The 13,879-nt window shown below is 41.1% G+C and overlaps 1 protein-coding gene across 2 annotated transcripts; it reads left to right on the top strand.

Annotated features, from left to right (window-relative positions):
* The first annotated feature begins 5,441 nt into the window (after nucleotides 1-5,441).
* Nucleotides 5,442-12,486, top strand: LOC133726249 (AUGMIN subunit 5). Of its 2 annotated transcripts, XM_062153761.1 has the most exons (11): nucleotides 5,442-6,478; nucleotides 6,947-7,489; nucleotides 7,846-7,981; nucleotides 8,114-8,161; nucleotides 8,271-8,429; nucleotides 8,654-8,863; nucleotides 9,243-9,428; nucleotides 9,791-9,950; nucleotides 10,664-10,859; nucleotides 11,137-11,269; nucleotides 11,898-12,486. In XM_062153761.1, the coding sequence occupies exons 1-11, from the start codon at nucleotides 5,967-5,969 to the stop codon at nucleotides 12,024-12,026; spliced, it is 2,412 nt and encodes an 803-aa protein (XP_062009745.1). In that variant the 5' UTR covers nucleotides 5,442-5,966; the 3' UTR covers nucleotides 12,027-12,486. The 2 variants fall into 2 exon arrangements, with proteins under 2 accessions (XP_062009745.1, XP_062009746.1); XM_062153762.1 differs by lacking the exon at nucleotides 8,114-8,161 and having other exon boundaries at nucleotides 5,444-6,478.
* The last annotated feature ends 1,393 nt before the right edge of the window (nucleotides 12,487-13,879 follow it).

Below are 13,879 nucleotides of genomic sequence, written 5' to 3'. Positions count from 1 at the left end.
GGGTGATTCTTTGGGAACATAAATAAATTGAGGAAGAGTCTCAATTGTGTTCCGATTTTTCCCTAGTAATGTCAGATTAATTAGTTACTATAAACTTCTGTTGGGAGCTTTGTTAAGAGAAAGGTAAAATGCAAAGAAACTAATTCATATCATTCCTTTGATACCTAGCAATAGGGAATGAAGTACACATATAAAGCCTTGAGATATGATACAAAAGCAAGTACACAGTTTGTCTCTATTCTAGCTTGTGGTCTTGGTACTTGGATGGGCATGGATAGCAATTGACTAATGGGTACGTACAGATAATAATTGGTGTTAGTGGTTGATTAGTGAAGTTGGTTGCAACAGGGCCCGCCCCCTAACAACGAGCTTGTCCTCAAGCTCTGAACTGAGGAAAGTGGTTGATGATGGAATGGGCCTCTTCTTAAGTGGCATCGTCCTCATAAAGCCCAACCCATTGCACAAGCCATTTAGTGAAGGAGCAGCCGTGTTTTTGGATCACCGCCATATCAAGGACTCTGGAAGGCACCCATTGAATGACGTCGTCATCACCGATTGGAGGGAGTGTCACCGGCACAGAGAAGTTGTCGTCGATCTTCTTCTTCAGGAGCGACACATGAAAAACCGGGTGGAGTTTGGATTGGGGAGGGAGCTTCAGCTTGTAAGCAACAAATCCGATTTTGGAGTCAACCTGAAAGAGGTCATAGAATCAAGTTGCCAGCTTGTGGGTAGGGCGATTCACTAGCGATTTTTGGCTGCAAGGATGCAATTTCAAGTAGACCTAGTCGCCCTTCTCGAAGGATCGCTCAGTATGGTGTTGGTCACTTTGTTACTTCATGCGATTCTAGGCAACGACCATGTTCGACCGAAGAAGGGTGAGAAGCTCATCTCTGTTTTGAAGTGCCACATCCACATTATGAACTGCAGTTGATCCTGGAAGGTTCATGGAGATTGAGGGAGGTGGTTTGCCATACAGAGCCTGATTAGGGGTCATATGAATGGCTGAATGGAAAGTAGTGTTATACCACCACTCAGCCGAGTGAAGAAGGGTTGTTCAAGAGTTAGGTTTGCCAGCAACAAAACACCGGAGGTAGTGTTCCAGGCAGTGATTAACCACTTCGATCTGGCCATCTGATTGTAGGTGGTAGGCCGAGCTACGACAGAGCTTGGTTCCTTGAAGATTGAAAAAAGCTTCCTAAAATTTGCTGAAAAAGATTGGGTCAATCATTGGTGATGGTTCTGGGCATGCCATGGAGGCGAAAGATCTCACGCATAGAGAGGTCAGCTATGTGAGAAGCTGTGTATGGGTGTGAGACAGCAAGAAAATGGCTGGATTTGGTCAATCTGTCGACAACCACCATGATTGCATTCTTGACATTAGAAGTGGGAAGGCTCTCTACAAAATCCATGGAGATGTCAGCCCAGACGTTTTCGGGAATGGGTAGTGATTGGAGCAATCCATGGGGATTGATAGCCTCATAATTATGTCGTTGGCATTGATCACAAGGTGCTACAAATTGCTTGACATCCTTTCGTATTCCGGGCCAAGCAAAATTACGAGTCAAGCGTAAGTAAGTTCTGAGGTAGCCCGAGTGACCGGTGCAACGTCAATCTGATGTAAGTGGAACAAAAACTTTCCATTTGTAAAAAAATCTGCCTTGCTGTAGTTCAAAGTGTTTCTTGGTGGGTTGTTGATTTTGTAGGGAAGTGATGATGGCACTTGCTGTTGCATCATTGGTGCAGGTGCGGTTGATTGACGGAAGGCTATCGAAGATTGGGCAAGAAACGCTCTTAATGTTGCACAACTCCATTTATCTAGACAAGGTATCAACTACTGTGTTTTGAGAGCCATGACAATATTGAATTGTACAGTTATACTGTAATAGGTTGTAAAGCCATTTGTGTTGTGAAGGGGTTGTGATTCTTTGATCCAGCATATGCTTGAGAGTCTGATGGTCTGTGATGCTATTGAATGCTTGTCCAAAAGACAGTGTCTCCATTTCTCTATAGCATAAAGAATGGCCAACATCTCTTTGTCGTAGACCGACAAGGCTTGGTTCTTAGGTGAGAGATTCTTGCTGAGAAAAGCTATAGGATGCCGAAGTGAGGAAAGAACAGCACCAATGCCCATACCGCTGACGTCAGTCTCTATGTCAAAAGCGGCATCGAGATCTAGCAACCGTAAAATCGGAGCTGAAGTGATGGCTTGCTTGAGTTGTAAAAAAAAAGCCTGATCTGCCTCTGGGGTGCAGAAAAAGTTATGGGCCTTTAACATGTCTACTAAAGGTTTTGCAATCATGCCATAATTTTTTATGAATTTGTGGTAGTACCCAGTCAGCCCCAAAAAACCACATAGGCCCTTAACTGATTGTGGTTTGGCCCAATCCATTATGCACTGGACTTTATCCGGGTCCATGGCAACACCATTTGCAGAAATCACATAACCCAAATAATGAACTTGGATTTGAGCAAAAGAACACATGGATAATTTAACTTTTAAGCCATGATCATGCAAAAGCTCAAAGACCTCTCTAAGATGTGCAAAGTGGGAATCAAGATCTTGATTGTAAATTATAATATCATCAAAGAAGACCAAGACAAACCTCCTTAGAAGTGGCTTGAAAACAACGTTCATCAAGGCTTGAAAATTTGATGGAGCGTTGGAAAGACCAAAAGGCATCACCATGAACTCGTAGTGACCTTTAAGTGTCCTAAAGGCCGTCTGGGGAATATCTTCTTCACACATTCGGATTTGGTGGTAATTGGAGCGAAGATCAAGCTTAGAGAAATAGCGAGATCCATGGAGCTCATCCACCACGGGAATTGGAAAGCGATCCTTGACCATAATTGCATTCAACTCCCTATAATAGACGCAAAAGTGCCATGACCTTTCCTTCTTCCCAACCAATAAGACCGGTGAAGAAAATGGGTTGCAGCTGGGCCTTATAATGCCTTGGGATAACATCTCACGAACTTGGACCTCAATTTCGGATTTCTAAGAAAAGGTATATCTGTATGAGCGGACGTTGATTGGGCCTAAGTTGGAAAGAAGTGTAATCTTGTGGTCAATGGTCCGTGAGGGAGGGAGGCCCACTGGGTGTTCAGTAAAGCTGAAATGGTAGGGTGAGTGTTAAGTGGGACCAGCGCATGGATTTGGGTCATATTGTCTAACTAGTCCACTGGGACAAGGTTCAAGATGTCCTTATCTTCCAGCTCTGTATGCCTGGAACTCAAACCACGCAATACATGCCTATGACCATCAGTGACAAAAACCATTAATTTCTCCATAAAATGTCAACCAATGAAGCTAAGTGTGTCCAGCTACTGAGCTCCAAGGACAAAGTCGCAGCCTGTCACTGGTAAAAGTAAGAAGGAGCCAGTGAAACCGTAATCTTGCATACAAACGATCACATTGTGGACCTCGCCGGAAGGAGTGACGTTGTGACCTGAGGCGGTACTGAAACTGAGTGCTCTCGGTGGGGTAATTGGAAGTCCCAATTTATGAGCCAAAGCCGGATTCAAGAAGTTCATCACCGAGCCGCAATCGATGAACACTGAGATTGGTAACTCATTGATCGATCCCATGAGGCGCATCATCTCACTGATTTTGGAGTTTGAGATGGCGTGGAGTGGCAGCTTGAGAGGCTCACTTAGGTCCTATGGTGGAGACTCGGCGTTAGACTGATCAGAGGCCGCTGTAGTGCCTTCCAATATAGCCAAGATTGGCTTTTTGCAGGTATGGGTATTGGACCAAGGTTCATCATAATTGAAACACAAACCTTTCGCTCGACTCTCTCATTGCTCAATGGTGGTCCACTTGCGAAAGAGGCCATCTGGCCTTGTGCGCTGATTCAGCTGACTGTTTGTGGCAGAGTTGTGGGTGAAGGTTATCGGGTGCAAACTGGAGGTAGAGGTATTTTGGTTGGAAGCGGTGTGGGTTGTGGATGAGGGTAGGCTAGTCATTGACAGTTGGGACCATGAAGTTGGACGGTATGTCCGGTGGGCTCTGAGGTTAAGCAATTTTGTCTCGAAACGTAGAGCTAAGTGCTGAGCCTTGGCCAAAGTAGTGGGTTCCAAGGCGATGAGGTCGTGCCTGAGCTTCATTTTCAAACCACCAAGAAAAATCATGAAAAACTGGTCATGGGACCAATCAGGTGCTCGACACGAGAGCTTGGTGAATGTATTAATGTATTTGTCGATCGACGAGGTATGTTGGAGGTGGGAAAGGGTAGCCTTGAAATCAGTAGAGTTCCCATCACCAAAGTGTTCCAAGAATGCTGCTATGAATCTATTCCAAGAGGCAATGGAATTTCGTTGCTCATAGAAATTCATCCAGATGGATGCGTCGGGTCCGGAGTGTGATGCAATGGACGAGACACGCTCGTGGAGAGGAATGCGTTGAGCTCAGATGTATTGCTCAACCATGGCTAGCAAACCGACAACATCTTATCCCGTGAACCGTGGAAGGTCCACTTCGGAGGCCGGAACGGTTGAAAGTCATGTTGGAATAAGCCAACATGACTTTCAGCTAGAGCTTGGTGGGGATGAAAGAGGAAGAGTATGGTGGAATGAAAGAGATTGTGGAATGGGGTGGTGTTGATGAATGTGGTGGAAGGGATGTGGTGGTGGAGTATAGTGGAGGTGTAGAACAGTTGGTGGAAATAGGTGGTGGTCTAGGAGTCATAGGGGATGAATGGATGTTGCTGGAGCCTCACTCAGAGAGTGGTGGAAATGAGCCAAGGGAGAGTTGTGGTTGTGTGAGAAGAGTTGGTGGTGGTGTTGAAGGTCGGGTAACCGACCTACCATGAGTAGTCATATGGTTGGGTTGTGGTGGATGGTGGTGTGGGCTTGACGGTTCATGAGGAACTGCTGGAATGCTGCAAATTGTTGAGCCATGTTGGTCTGGCTCGAGGAGATGGCCTCTACGGCTGTGTGAATGTCCTCCTGTTGGGATTGTAAGAGGTCTACAGAGGCTTGAAAGACAGTGAATTGGCTGTCATGCAGGGGGTAGTGGAGGGGTAGAGGGGGAGGTGGAGGTGGTGGAGTAGATGTGTCATGTGTGTGGAGAAGATGACACATACATGCCCCTCATGGATCAAGGGGTTATGATACCAGATGTTAGGAGCTTTGTTAAGAGAAAGGTAAAATAAAATGCAAAAGAAACTAATTCATCTCATTCCTTTAATACCCAGCAATGGGCATTGAAGATCTGATACAAAAGCAAGTACACAGTTTGTTTCTATTCTAGCTTGTGGTCCTGGTATTTAGATGGGTATAGATTACAATTGACTAATGGGTGCAGATAGTAATTCATGTTAGTGGGCTGATTAGTGAAGTTGGTTGCAAGTTGCCACAACTTCACTCAAGAGTTGCATTATGTTAGATTGCTTTAGAATCTTTACTTTAAGGTCTTCTTTCATGACGTAATATTGTCATAGCCCATTTGATTTGATGCGTCATTTTGTAATGTAACCTTAATTTACCATTGATGGATTGATACCCTAGGAAATATATATATATCATATATATCAGAGTGATCTAAAGCTTGTATTTAAAAAATAAAAATAGGGGCGAGATACTCTGTACAATACTGGTTGTCGTTTCAAGCGAAAAAGAACGAACTTTATAGTCGTTTCGGTTACGTGCCAATTACCGTTATATAATTTTCAAATTGCATCATAATCCTTCGCCGGCCATTTCTTCCAGATCTGCTCCGTCTCTCCAATTTCCCCCAATTCCAAAAACCCTAATCTTCCACACACATAGACATCACCCAATTCACCAACACCAGCACTCCTTTCTCTCTCCACACCCATCTCAATACCACCGGCATTGACCACCCCTTAACCCAGTTCGAGTCTCAGTCCAGACGACGGCGTTTCACCAATGCACCCAAATTAGGGTTTTGAAGGGATCCCAAAGCCTCTCAATTTCTCACAACCAAGCTCAAAGACCGAGACTTTACAATGCAGGGCTCGTCGTCGAGCTCTGCGGCTCAGCCGGAGGCCATACTGGAGTGGCTTCAGAAGGAAATGGGGTACCGACCCTTGGGCCCTTACGGTGGCGCCGCCTCCAGCAAATCCCAATTGCCGTCAATCGACGCCGTGAGGAAGATTTGCAGGGGGAACATGATACCCATTTGGAACTTCTTGATCACGCGCGTGAAGTCGGAGAGTACTGTGAAGAATATTCGGAGGAATATTACGGTGCACGGCGACAGCGGCGGCGCGTTGGTGAAGTTGGGGAAGGAGGAGGGGAGGAGTAAAGGGGGGAGGAGGAAGGAGAAGGCTGGGGAGAGTTCGAGTGCGGCGGAGGTCAGGGAGGCGGCGCTGCAGGAGAGGGTGGCGGCGGAGAAGGAGGTGGAGAAGTTGAGGAATATTGTCAAGAGGCAGAGGAAGGATTTGAAGGCTAGAATGCTGGAGGTTTCGAGGGCCGAGGCCGAGAGGAAGAGGATGCTTGATGAAAGATCAAAGAAAAGGTATGGCTTTCTGAGAAGTTTAGTTTGTTTTGTTTTAGAGTAAGAATTGGTTATGATCTTGTAGTTAGTGATCATCATATATTGGAATGAACTGAACTGTGTGAAGTGTTAGAGTGGTGGCTGAATTGTTGCTTCTTCAATTTAACTAACAGTGTTATTGTGATGATAATAAAACGACTATCAGGAGTGTTAAAGCAGTAACATTTATGGGTCATTAATGTCTCTGTATACCTCATAGACCTGCATTTTCATCGAAATGTTAAAATGTCATTCCTCTTTGTTGCTTCACAATGCTATCAATTTAGTATAGATCATCCTACATTGCGAGAAAATGCTATCACTCCTCTTTGTAAGTCTGGGATGAATTGCTAGGTGGATATATAGGCATTTGTTTTCATAAACTGCAAATGATATATCAATATCATGAGAAGAGTAATAGAAACTCTGTTATACTTGTTCATAATGCAGGCATAAGCAGGTGATGTTGGACGCGTACTATCTACAGTGTGAGGAAGCGGAAAAAATATTTGCAGAGTATCATAAACGTCTCTGTTATTATGTTAATCAAGCCAGGGATTCTCAAAGGTTAAGTGTGGACTCGTCTCTTGAATTGGTTAATAGCTTTAGTTCCAACAGTGAAAAGGAGGCTGTTTATTCAACACTTAGGGGCAGTAAAGCTGCAGATGATGTGCTTCTTATTGAAACCACTCGGGAAAGAAACATACGGAAGGCCTGTGAATCTCTTGCAGCACATATGATTGAAAAGATTCGCAATTCCTTTCCTGCGTATGAAGGAAGTGGTATTCATTTAAGTCCTCAGTTAGAAGCAGCCAAGTTAGGATTTGAATTTGATGGGGAATTACCTGAGGAGGTCAGAGGTGCAATTCTGAATGGCCTGAAGAGTCCTCCTCAGTTGCTTCAGGCAATTACATCATACACATCACGATTGAAATCTCTAATTTCCAGAGAAATAGAGAAAATAGATGTAAGAGCTGATGCAGAAACTTTAAGGTAAACACTTTCTTGTCAATACTTGGAATCTGTTTCATCTGGCACCTCACCATTCTTATTTGCTATCTATCTTTGCGTGGGCTTCTACTTCTTGTTCACACGTGCTCATCCTTCTTGGTTGTTCTTTTAAGAGTTTCTTTGCATAATACTTTCTGCTGCTTGATTTAGATAACAATTGCATGGTATCTTTTTCATTTGATCATTTTTATGTCTAAATTTTTTGGATTCTCCATATGCCCTTGATAATATAGTCAAAACTACTCTCATAGGGATTAGCTTCCTTGACAGTTTACATCTAAGTCGCCTTGTTTCTGTGGTCATACCCTTGACTAATAATTCTTAAATTGCCTAATCAGGTACAAGTATGAAAACAACCGAGTTATAGATGTTTCTTCTCCTGATGTGAGTTCACCTTTACACTATCAACTTTATGGTAATGGAAAGATAGGAGTTGATGCACCATCAAGAGGAACTCAGCTTCTTGAAAGACAGGTTATATTCTTTTCAAGATAGTAGCCTTTACATCATCGTTAGATTTTTCTTAAGGTTTTCTACAAGAACTGGTTATTTTATATTGTTCCTTGTTTTGGCTTTAATCTTCCTTGTTTTGGCTTTAATCTTTAGAATAGTCGGGCTAAACCCCAATGCCATAGAAGATCATACTGTTTAAATGTAAGAATGGTTGGACTTGATTTTGACCCTACATTTTGTGCTTTTATTGTGGTCAATCTGCATAATTTCGGTAGGTTTAATTTTATTTATTGCCATATGTTGTTTACAGAAAGCCCATGTTCAGCAATTTTTGGCTACTGAAGATGCACTGAACAAAGCTGCAGAAGCTAGGAGTCTGTGTCAAAATCTTATAAAGCGTTTGCATGGAAATAGTGATGGAGTTTCTTCAGGCATATCACAGAATGTAGGCAGTCTTAGGCAACTTGAGGTAAATTTCATTGGATATCTTTTGAAGTAAACTTACCATGGTTTGGGAAGAAACAGTGCCATTGACCATTGTTGAGAGGCTCAGTCTTGATCCTTGGAACAATATTGAATGTTGTAAAACTCAATTCTGTAGCTATGGTTTTTATTTCTTCAACTAGTGGAACTCTTTGGTCTGGCTCAACAGTATCATCTGGTGTGTTTCATTCTTCCCTTTTCTCTGTGTAGTTGGAGGTTTGGGCCAAGGAAAGAGAAGTTGCCGGCTTGAGGGCTAGCTTGAATACGCTAATGTCTGAAATACAGCGCCTGAATAAATTATGTGCAGAAAGAAAAGAAGCTGAAGATTCATTGAAAAAGAAGTGGAAAAAGATTGAAGAATTTGATTCCCGCAGATCTGAACTGGAAACCATATATACTGCTCTACTAAAAGTTAACATGGTAAGGTCTTTGAGCTTCAATACTGCCTGTAAAACTTCATGATCTACATATAATCTGATTATGAAGACCTTCTTTGATCATTCCATGAAAATTTGTATGTTCCACCTGAAAGTTCTTGGGTATCATTTAAATTTTAAAATGGGGTCATTCAAATACAATTTTATTATCACCCAAACTAGTTGGTGGAGTATGTTTCATATAATGAACTGTGACAGTGCCCATTTTTGCACCATGACATTATGATGGTCAAAGACCCTATTTGTGGTTATATGTATGTGCCATGAGGTATTTTATTCTGCGGAAGACACATACAAATGTATATCCAGTTACATAGTACTTTCTTAAAATTAATTTGTAATGTGATTTTGACAATGTGTAGGATGCTGCCGCCTTCTGGAATCAGCAGCCATTAGCTGCAAGGGAGTATGCATCAAGCACTATTATTCCAGCATGCACAATAGTTATGGATCTTTCAAATAATGCAAAAGATCTTATTGAAAAAGAAGTATCTGCTTTTGATCAAAGTCCTGATAATAGTCTCTACATGCTTCCAGCAACTCCACAGGTTCATCTATCTGCATTAGTATTGGATGCTGTCTCATGATTAAGTACCTCTATGCTTTAGGTTGATCTTTAAATTGGTGATTTGATTGTTATATTGATGGATCTGTTTATCATCTTCAGTCAGAGTATTGGTTTAAGTTTTTACATTTAGTAGGGACTTAAGGGTAGTCTGACCATGGCTTGAACTTACATGAATGCTATAATCTAGGATCTTGATTATCAATAAGTTTTTCTGATTCTTCTGGCTAGAAAGTATAAAACTATGTTTTTCTTGATTCCATGTGCACTTTCCTGAGTGCCCTTGATTTAATCAGTCCATATGCAGTCCTCTGTGTACTCAACCTTCATGAATTTTTGTTTCAGGCACTATTGGAGTCAATGGGTGCAAACGGCTCGACTGGACCTGAAGCTGTTGCTGCTGCAGAAAAGAATGCAGCTATATTAACTGCAAAAGCAGGTGCTAGGGATCCATCAGCAATACCATCCATATGTCGTGTATCAGCCGCCCTTCAGTATCCTGGTGGTGAGTCTTCATTTCATCTGTGACAACATGAGGAGCATGAGATTAGAGGCCTATCTGTAATATGCTTGGTTATGGAAAAATTAACATTCTATCCATTTGGCCAGTTTCTGTTAGAAGGGTTCTCTCTATATAAAAAAAACACATTTGCCTTCAACTTTTGGTTGTGTTCATAAGGGCTTGCCATTACAGTTTGAAGGAAAAAAGTAAAACCAAAAGCAATAGTTTATCAATGATTAGCAGAGTCCACTTACTGATTTGGTTTTCTGCTGATCGGTATGGAGGTGCTAATACATTGCTGCCTCAAAAACTCTTATTTTGTTGAATCTCAAACTCCAGTAGAACATTGTAATTGGTTCTTTCATCCCTGTGTGGGTGCGGATGCTTATCTCATGAACAGAAATGGTCCTCAGCACATACTCATTCCTGAAGCTTAAGTCTCAAGGAGTTTTGGTTTGGAAATAAAAAGATAATTTTGACTATCGTATGGGCATGGTTTTGGATATTGCTCTTTAGTTTCAAGGATGTCTAGTAAAACACACTTGGTGCATGAGTTTAGATACTTCTAAGGCATGCATTCTATCATGACGTATTTTGTTTTACTTCATTTGTTGTTTTCTTTAGGATATATTTTTGGATGACATTGTATGCCATCTTAATGGGTGTTTTCCATTTTGTCATCTTTTATACACAGACTAATTTTACTGGATAAACAGGTCTGGAGGGTTCAGATGCTGCTTTAGCATCAGTGTTAGAGTCGCTGGAGTTCTGTTTGAAACTTCGTGGTTCTGAGGCTAGCGTGTTGGAGGACTTAGCAAAGGCAATCAATTTGGTCCATACACGACAGGACCTTGTTGAAAGTGGTCATGTGCTGTTGAACCATGCCTATAGAGCTCAACAAGAATATGATAGGTAAAACTACACATGGCCTTGTTTTAACTGCCAATTGGCATCTTGCTCTTTATCCCCTGTCAAATACTCAGGATTTATAGCTCTGATTTTATGTTAAATTCATTTTACATGTTAAACCTTCCAAGTCGGTGATGTTATGTAATATCCATGAATATAAATGTTTTACACAACACAAATTTGTTCTCTGCATTTTGTTTCTTTGTTTTTTGAAGTACACAGACATGTATGATAATATCTATGAATAAACGTTTTACATAATTACACACGTACCCTGCAGGAAAACGAGTTTTTGTTTAAATTTGGCTGCTGAGCAAGAGAGAACTGTCACAGAGAAATGGTTGCCAGAACTTAAGACTGCAATTTTGAATGCTCAGAAGTGCTTGGAAGACTGCAATTATGTTAGAGGATTGGTAAGAGACTACCATAAGCTGAAATTTCTGTCATTACATTGCATATCTATACCTGCATGCATGTGAATTTTAGTGGAGTTAATCTATCATCTTTTACAGATGTTGATATGCCAATACTGGATAAATAACAAATGGAACTGAGATTTTCATTTATTTGCAGGTTAGGAGGTTGGGGTGGATTCATATGTCTAGATATTACTTTCCATAAAATCTGTAACTCAAGCTTTTTGCTTCTAGTTTGTGTTGCCCGCATTATATTTTACACGAGTTGAATGCTAGAGTTTAAGCAATCACGCTGCAAATTATTTACCTGGTGACACTAGGGACAATGCTTACTACACAGACTGAACCATAGCCAGAATATAGTGTGCCTTTGAACATACAGCCCACGCACACATCCAGTTGTCCTGGATCTTGAGTTCATTATTTGTTGTGATTGGTGTTCCCCGCTACCATGTGCCCTATCTAAATGGCAAGGCTTTAAGGGTTATATAGTTGGTAGTTTGGTTGTATAGTAGTAGCTTTACAGGAGCTTTATCATCTTGCCACCTTCATTGAATAGACTAAATCCTTGAAAGTTCTTTTGGTTTTAACCGTTTTAATTGTCTGAACTGCAATGTCTGTGCAGCTTGATGAATGGTGGGAGCAACCAGCGGCAACTGTTGTTGACTGGGTCCTAGTTGATGGATTAAATGTCGCTGCTTGGCACAATCATGTGAAGCAGCTTCTTGCATTTTATGATCAGGAGCACATGTGAACATTCTTTGAACACTCAATGAAGCAAGACGTGTTTTGGACCTCCTCCTGTCTTCCTTTCTCAATTGTGCCACTTAGCGACACTATAAATAACCTTGTAAACCGTAGCCCTGTCTGAAAGTAACATCTATACTGTACAGTTAGGAGTGCAACGGAGCCATACACTGAGATCACCACAGCCATCATTGGACTTGGGGAAGAGGAGGAGGGTAGCCCCGGCGGAAGGAACAGGTCTGGGTCCTCTGGATCTTAGTTGCTCTGTAGCTTGTATCATAACTTTGTAGCTTGGTTTCTAGTGGATATTCTCATGGTGGGTAGTGTTACTGTACTGGTTTCATTTGTACTTTCATTTGAATCAAAGGGCAGCTGCTTGATGACAGCCACCATTGTTGATAGAAATACTTCAAATTTTGTCCTTGGTAAATATGAACAGATTTTTTTTCTTTTGCCAAAATTAAATATTAACAGTTTTTTTTTCCAAGACAATGTAACTCCCTAACTCACCCCATTCTTGGTGTCAGTGAGGTTTGAACCCGTGACCTCTACAGTGTTAGTTAGGCTAGCTAACTAACAGATCACGGCTCACTGACTGAATATTAACAGCTTGAGAGCATAATCTAGGTGGTAGTGATTAATTTGGCTTCTTTGTCTTTGAATCTATATTAAAAGAATTTATTATCTAGGTGGTAGTGATTAATTTGCCTTCTTTGTCTTTGAATTTTATTCCTCTAGATACTAGGAGACAGGAATGCCAATCCAGTATTTTATGAAACAGGAAAGGTGGAAATGTTCCCCTAACACCACAGACTTCGTAATCACTCATGTTTAGATAATTTTTCTTATATTGAAAGGTTGAGATTAAGGGGTCTTAAACTTTTATGCGCAACAACATTAATGACGTGTTAATTCTCCATCTAGCCAGATGGCGATAAGGCGATCCACCATGTCGGCTAGATTTTACAAATTGAAGCGATGCAAAGTCGAATCAAATTTTAGAAATCGTGGCAAGAAGATCACGCTGCATGTGTGGTGGCATAGCATACTATTAATTTACCACAAGCAAAAACAAAAAATCAAAATCTAATATTTAATTGAGAGAGAGTATTCAGTGCACCGACGTGCACTTGTATTAACAGAAATGAACGATTGAATAATATTAAGTATATTTTTTTGTTATTAAAAAATATGTTATCTATAAATATTAACGGCTGAGATCTGCTAAATCTGTTGGTTCACTTGCACCGGTGTGTAAAAGAATTTTCAATAGAGAATCTTATCTTAGTGTTTGAGATTGGACATCTTATCCGCAGGTAGGTAATTCAACAGCGGACATGAAGAACACCCTAGTAGCAGGGGCTTACTCTGGTCCGTGAAATCATGTAAGAAAAAGATCGAAGTAGACAAAACCATCCCTTCATGAATTGTAAAAGCTTATAAAAAATTAAAAACTCAAACTGTATAATGGAGAATGGACTATGGACCCAAAATAGGTGTCGGTCCATGGATTATTGTTCTAACAACCATTACTTATCCTCACAATTATAATTGTTAAAAAGTAGAATATATGAACAGACAATCTTGATGCAAGACCTAACATGGGAGTGTCGTTCAAGGCCTAACATGGGAGTGTCGTTCAAGGCCTAACAGTTCACATCAATGAGAGATGCCATAATATTGAGAGTGCATGGATGTTTGTGATGAAATTGGAAGAGCAAGGATCAAATTGATCTTAGGTCCAAAATGAGAAGGATATTATGATAAGTTTTGGCCAAAATAATAAAAATAAAGCTAGATAGTTTCTAGAGTACTTGAATGGCCCTTTCTCATTTCTATTGTTGGTTTGGGCTGGGTTGT

Source organism: Rosa rugosa, chromosome 1 (genome assembly GCF_958449725.1).
Source record: "Rosa rugosa chromosome 1, drRosRugo1.1, whole genome shotgun sequence".
NCBI lineage: Eukaryota > Viridiplantae > Streptophyta > Magnoliopsida > Rosales > Rosaceae > Rosa > Rosa rugosa.
This window is presented reverse-complemented; position numbering and strand designations above follow the sequence as displayed.

Bases quoted from the DNA above. Each gene is read 5' to 3' on its own strand.
- LOC133726249 (XM_062153761.1), top strand. From the start codon at position 5,967: ATGCAGGGCTCGTCGTCGAGCTCTGCGGCTCAGCCGGAGGCCATACTG. The intron at 8,430-8,653 runs GTAAATTTCATT...TTCTCTGTGTAG, and splicing joins GCAGTCTTAGGCAACTTGAG to TTGGAGGTTTGGGCCAAGGA. The intron at 9,429-9,790 runs GTTCATCTATCT...TTTTTGTTTCAG, and splicing joins TGCTTCCAGCAACTCCACAG to GCACTATTGGAGTCAATGGG.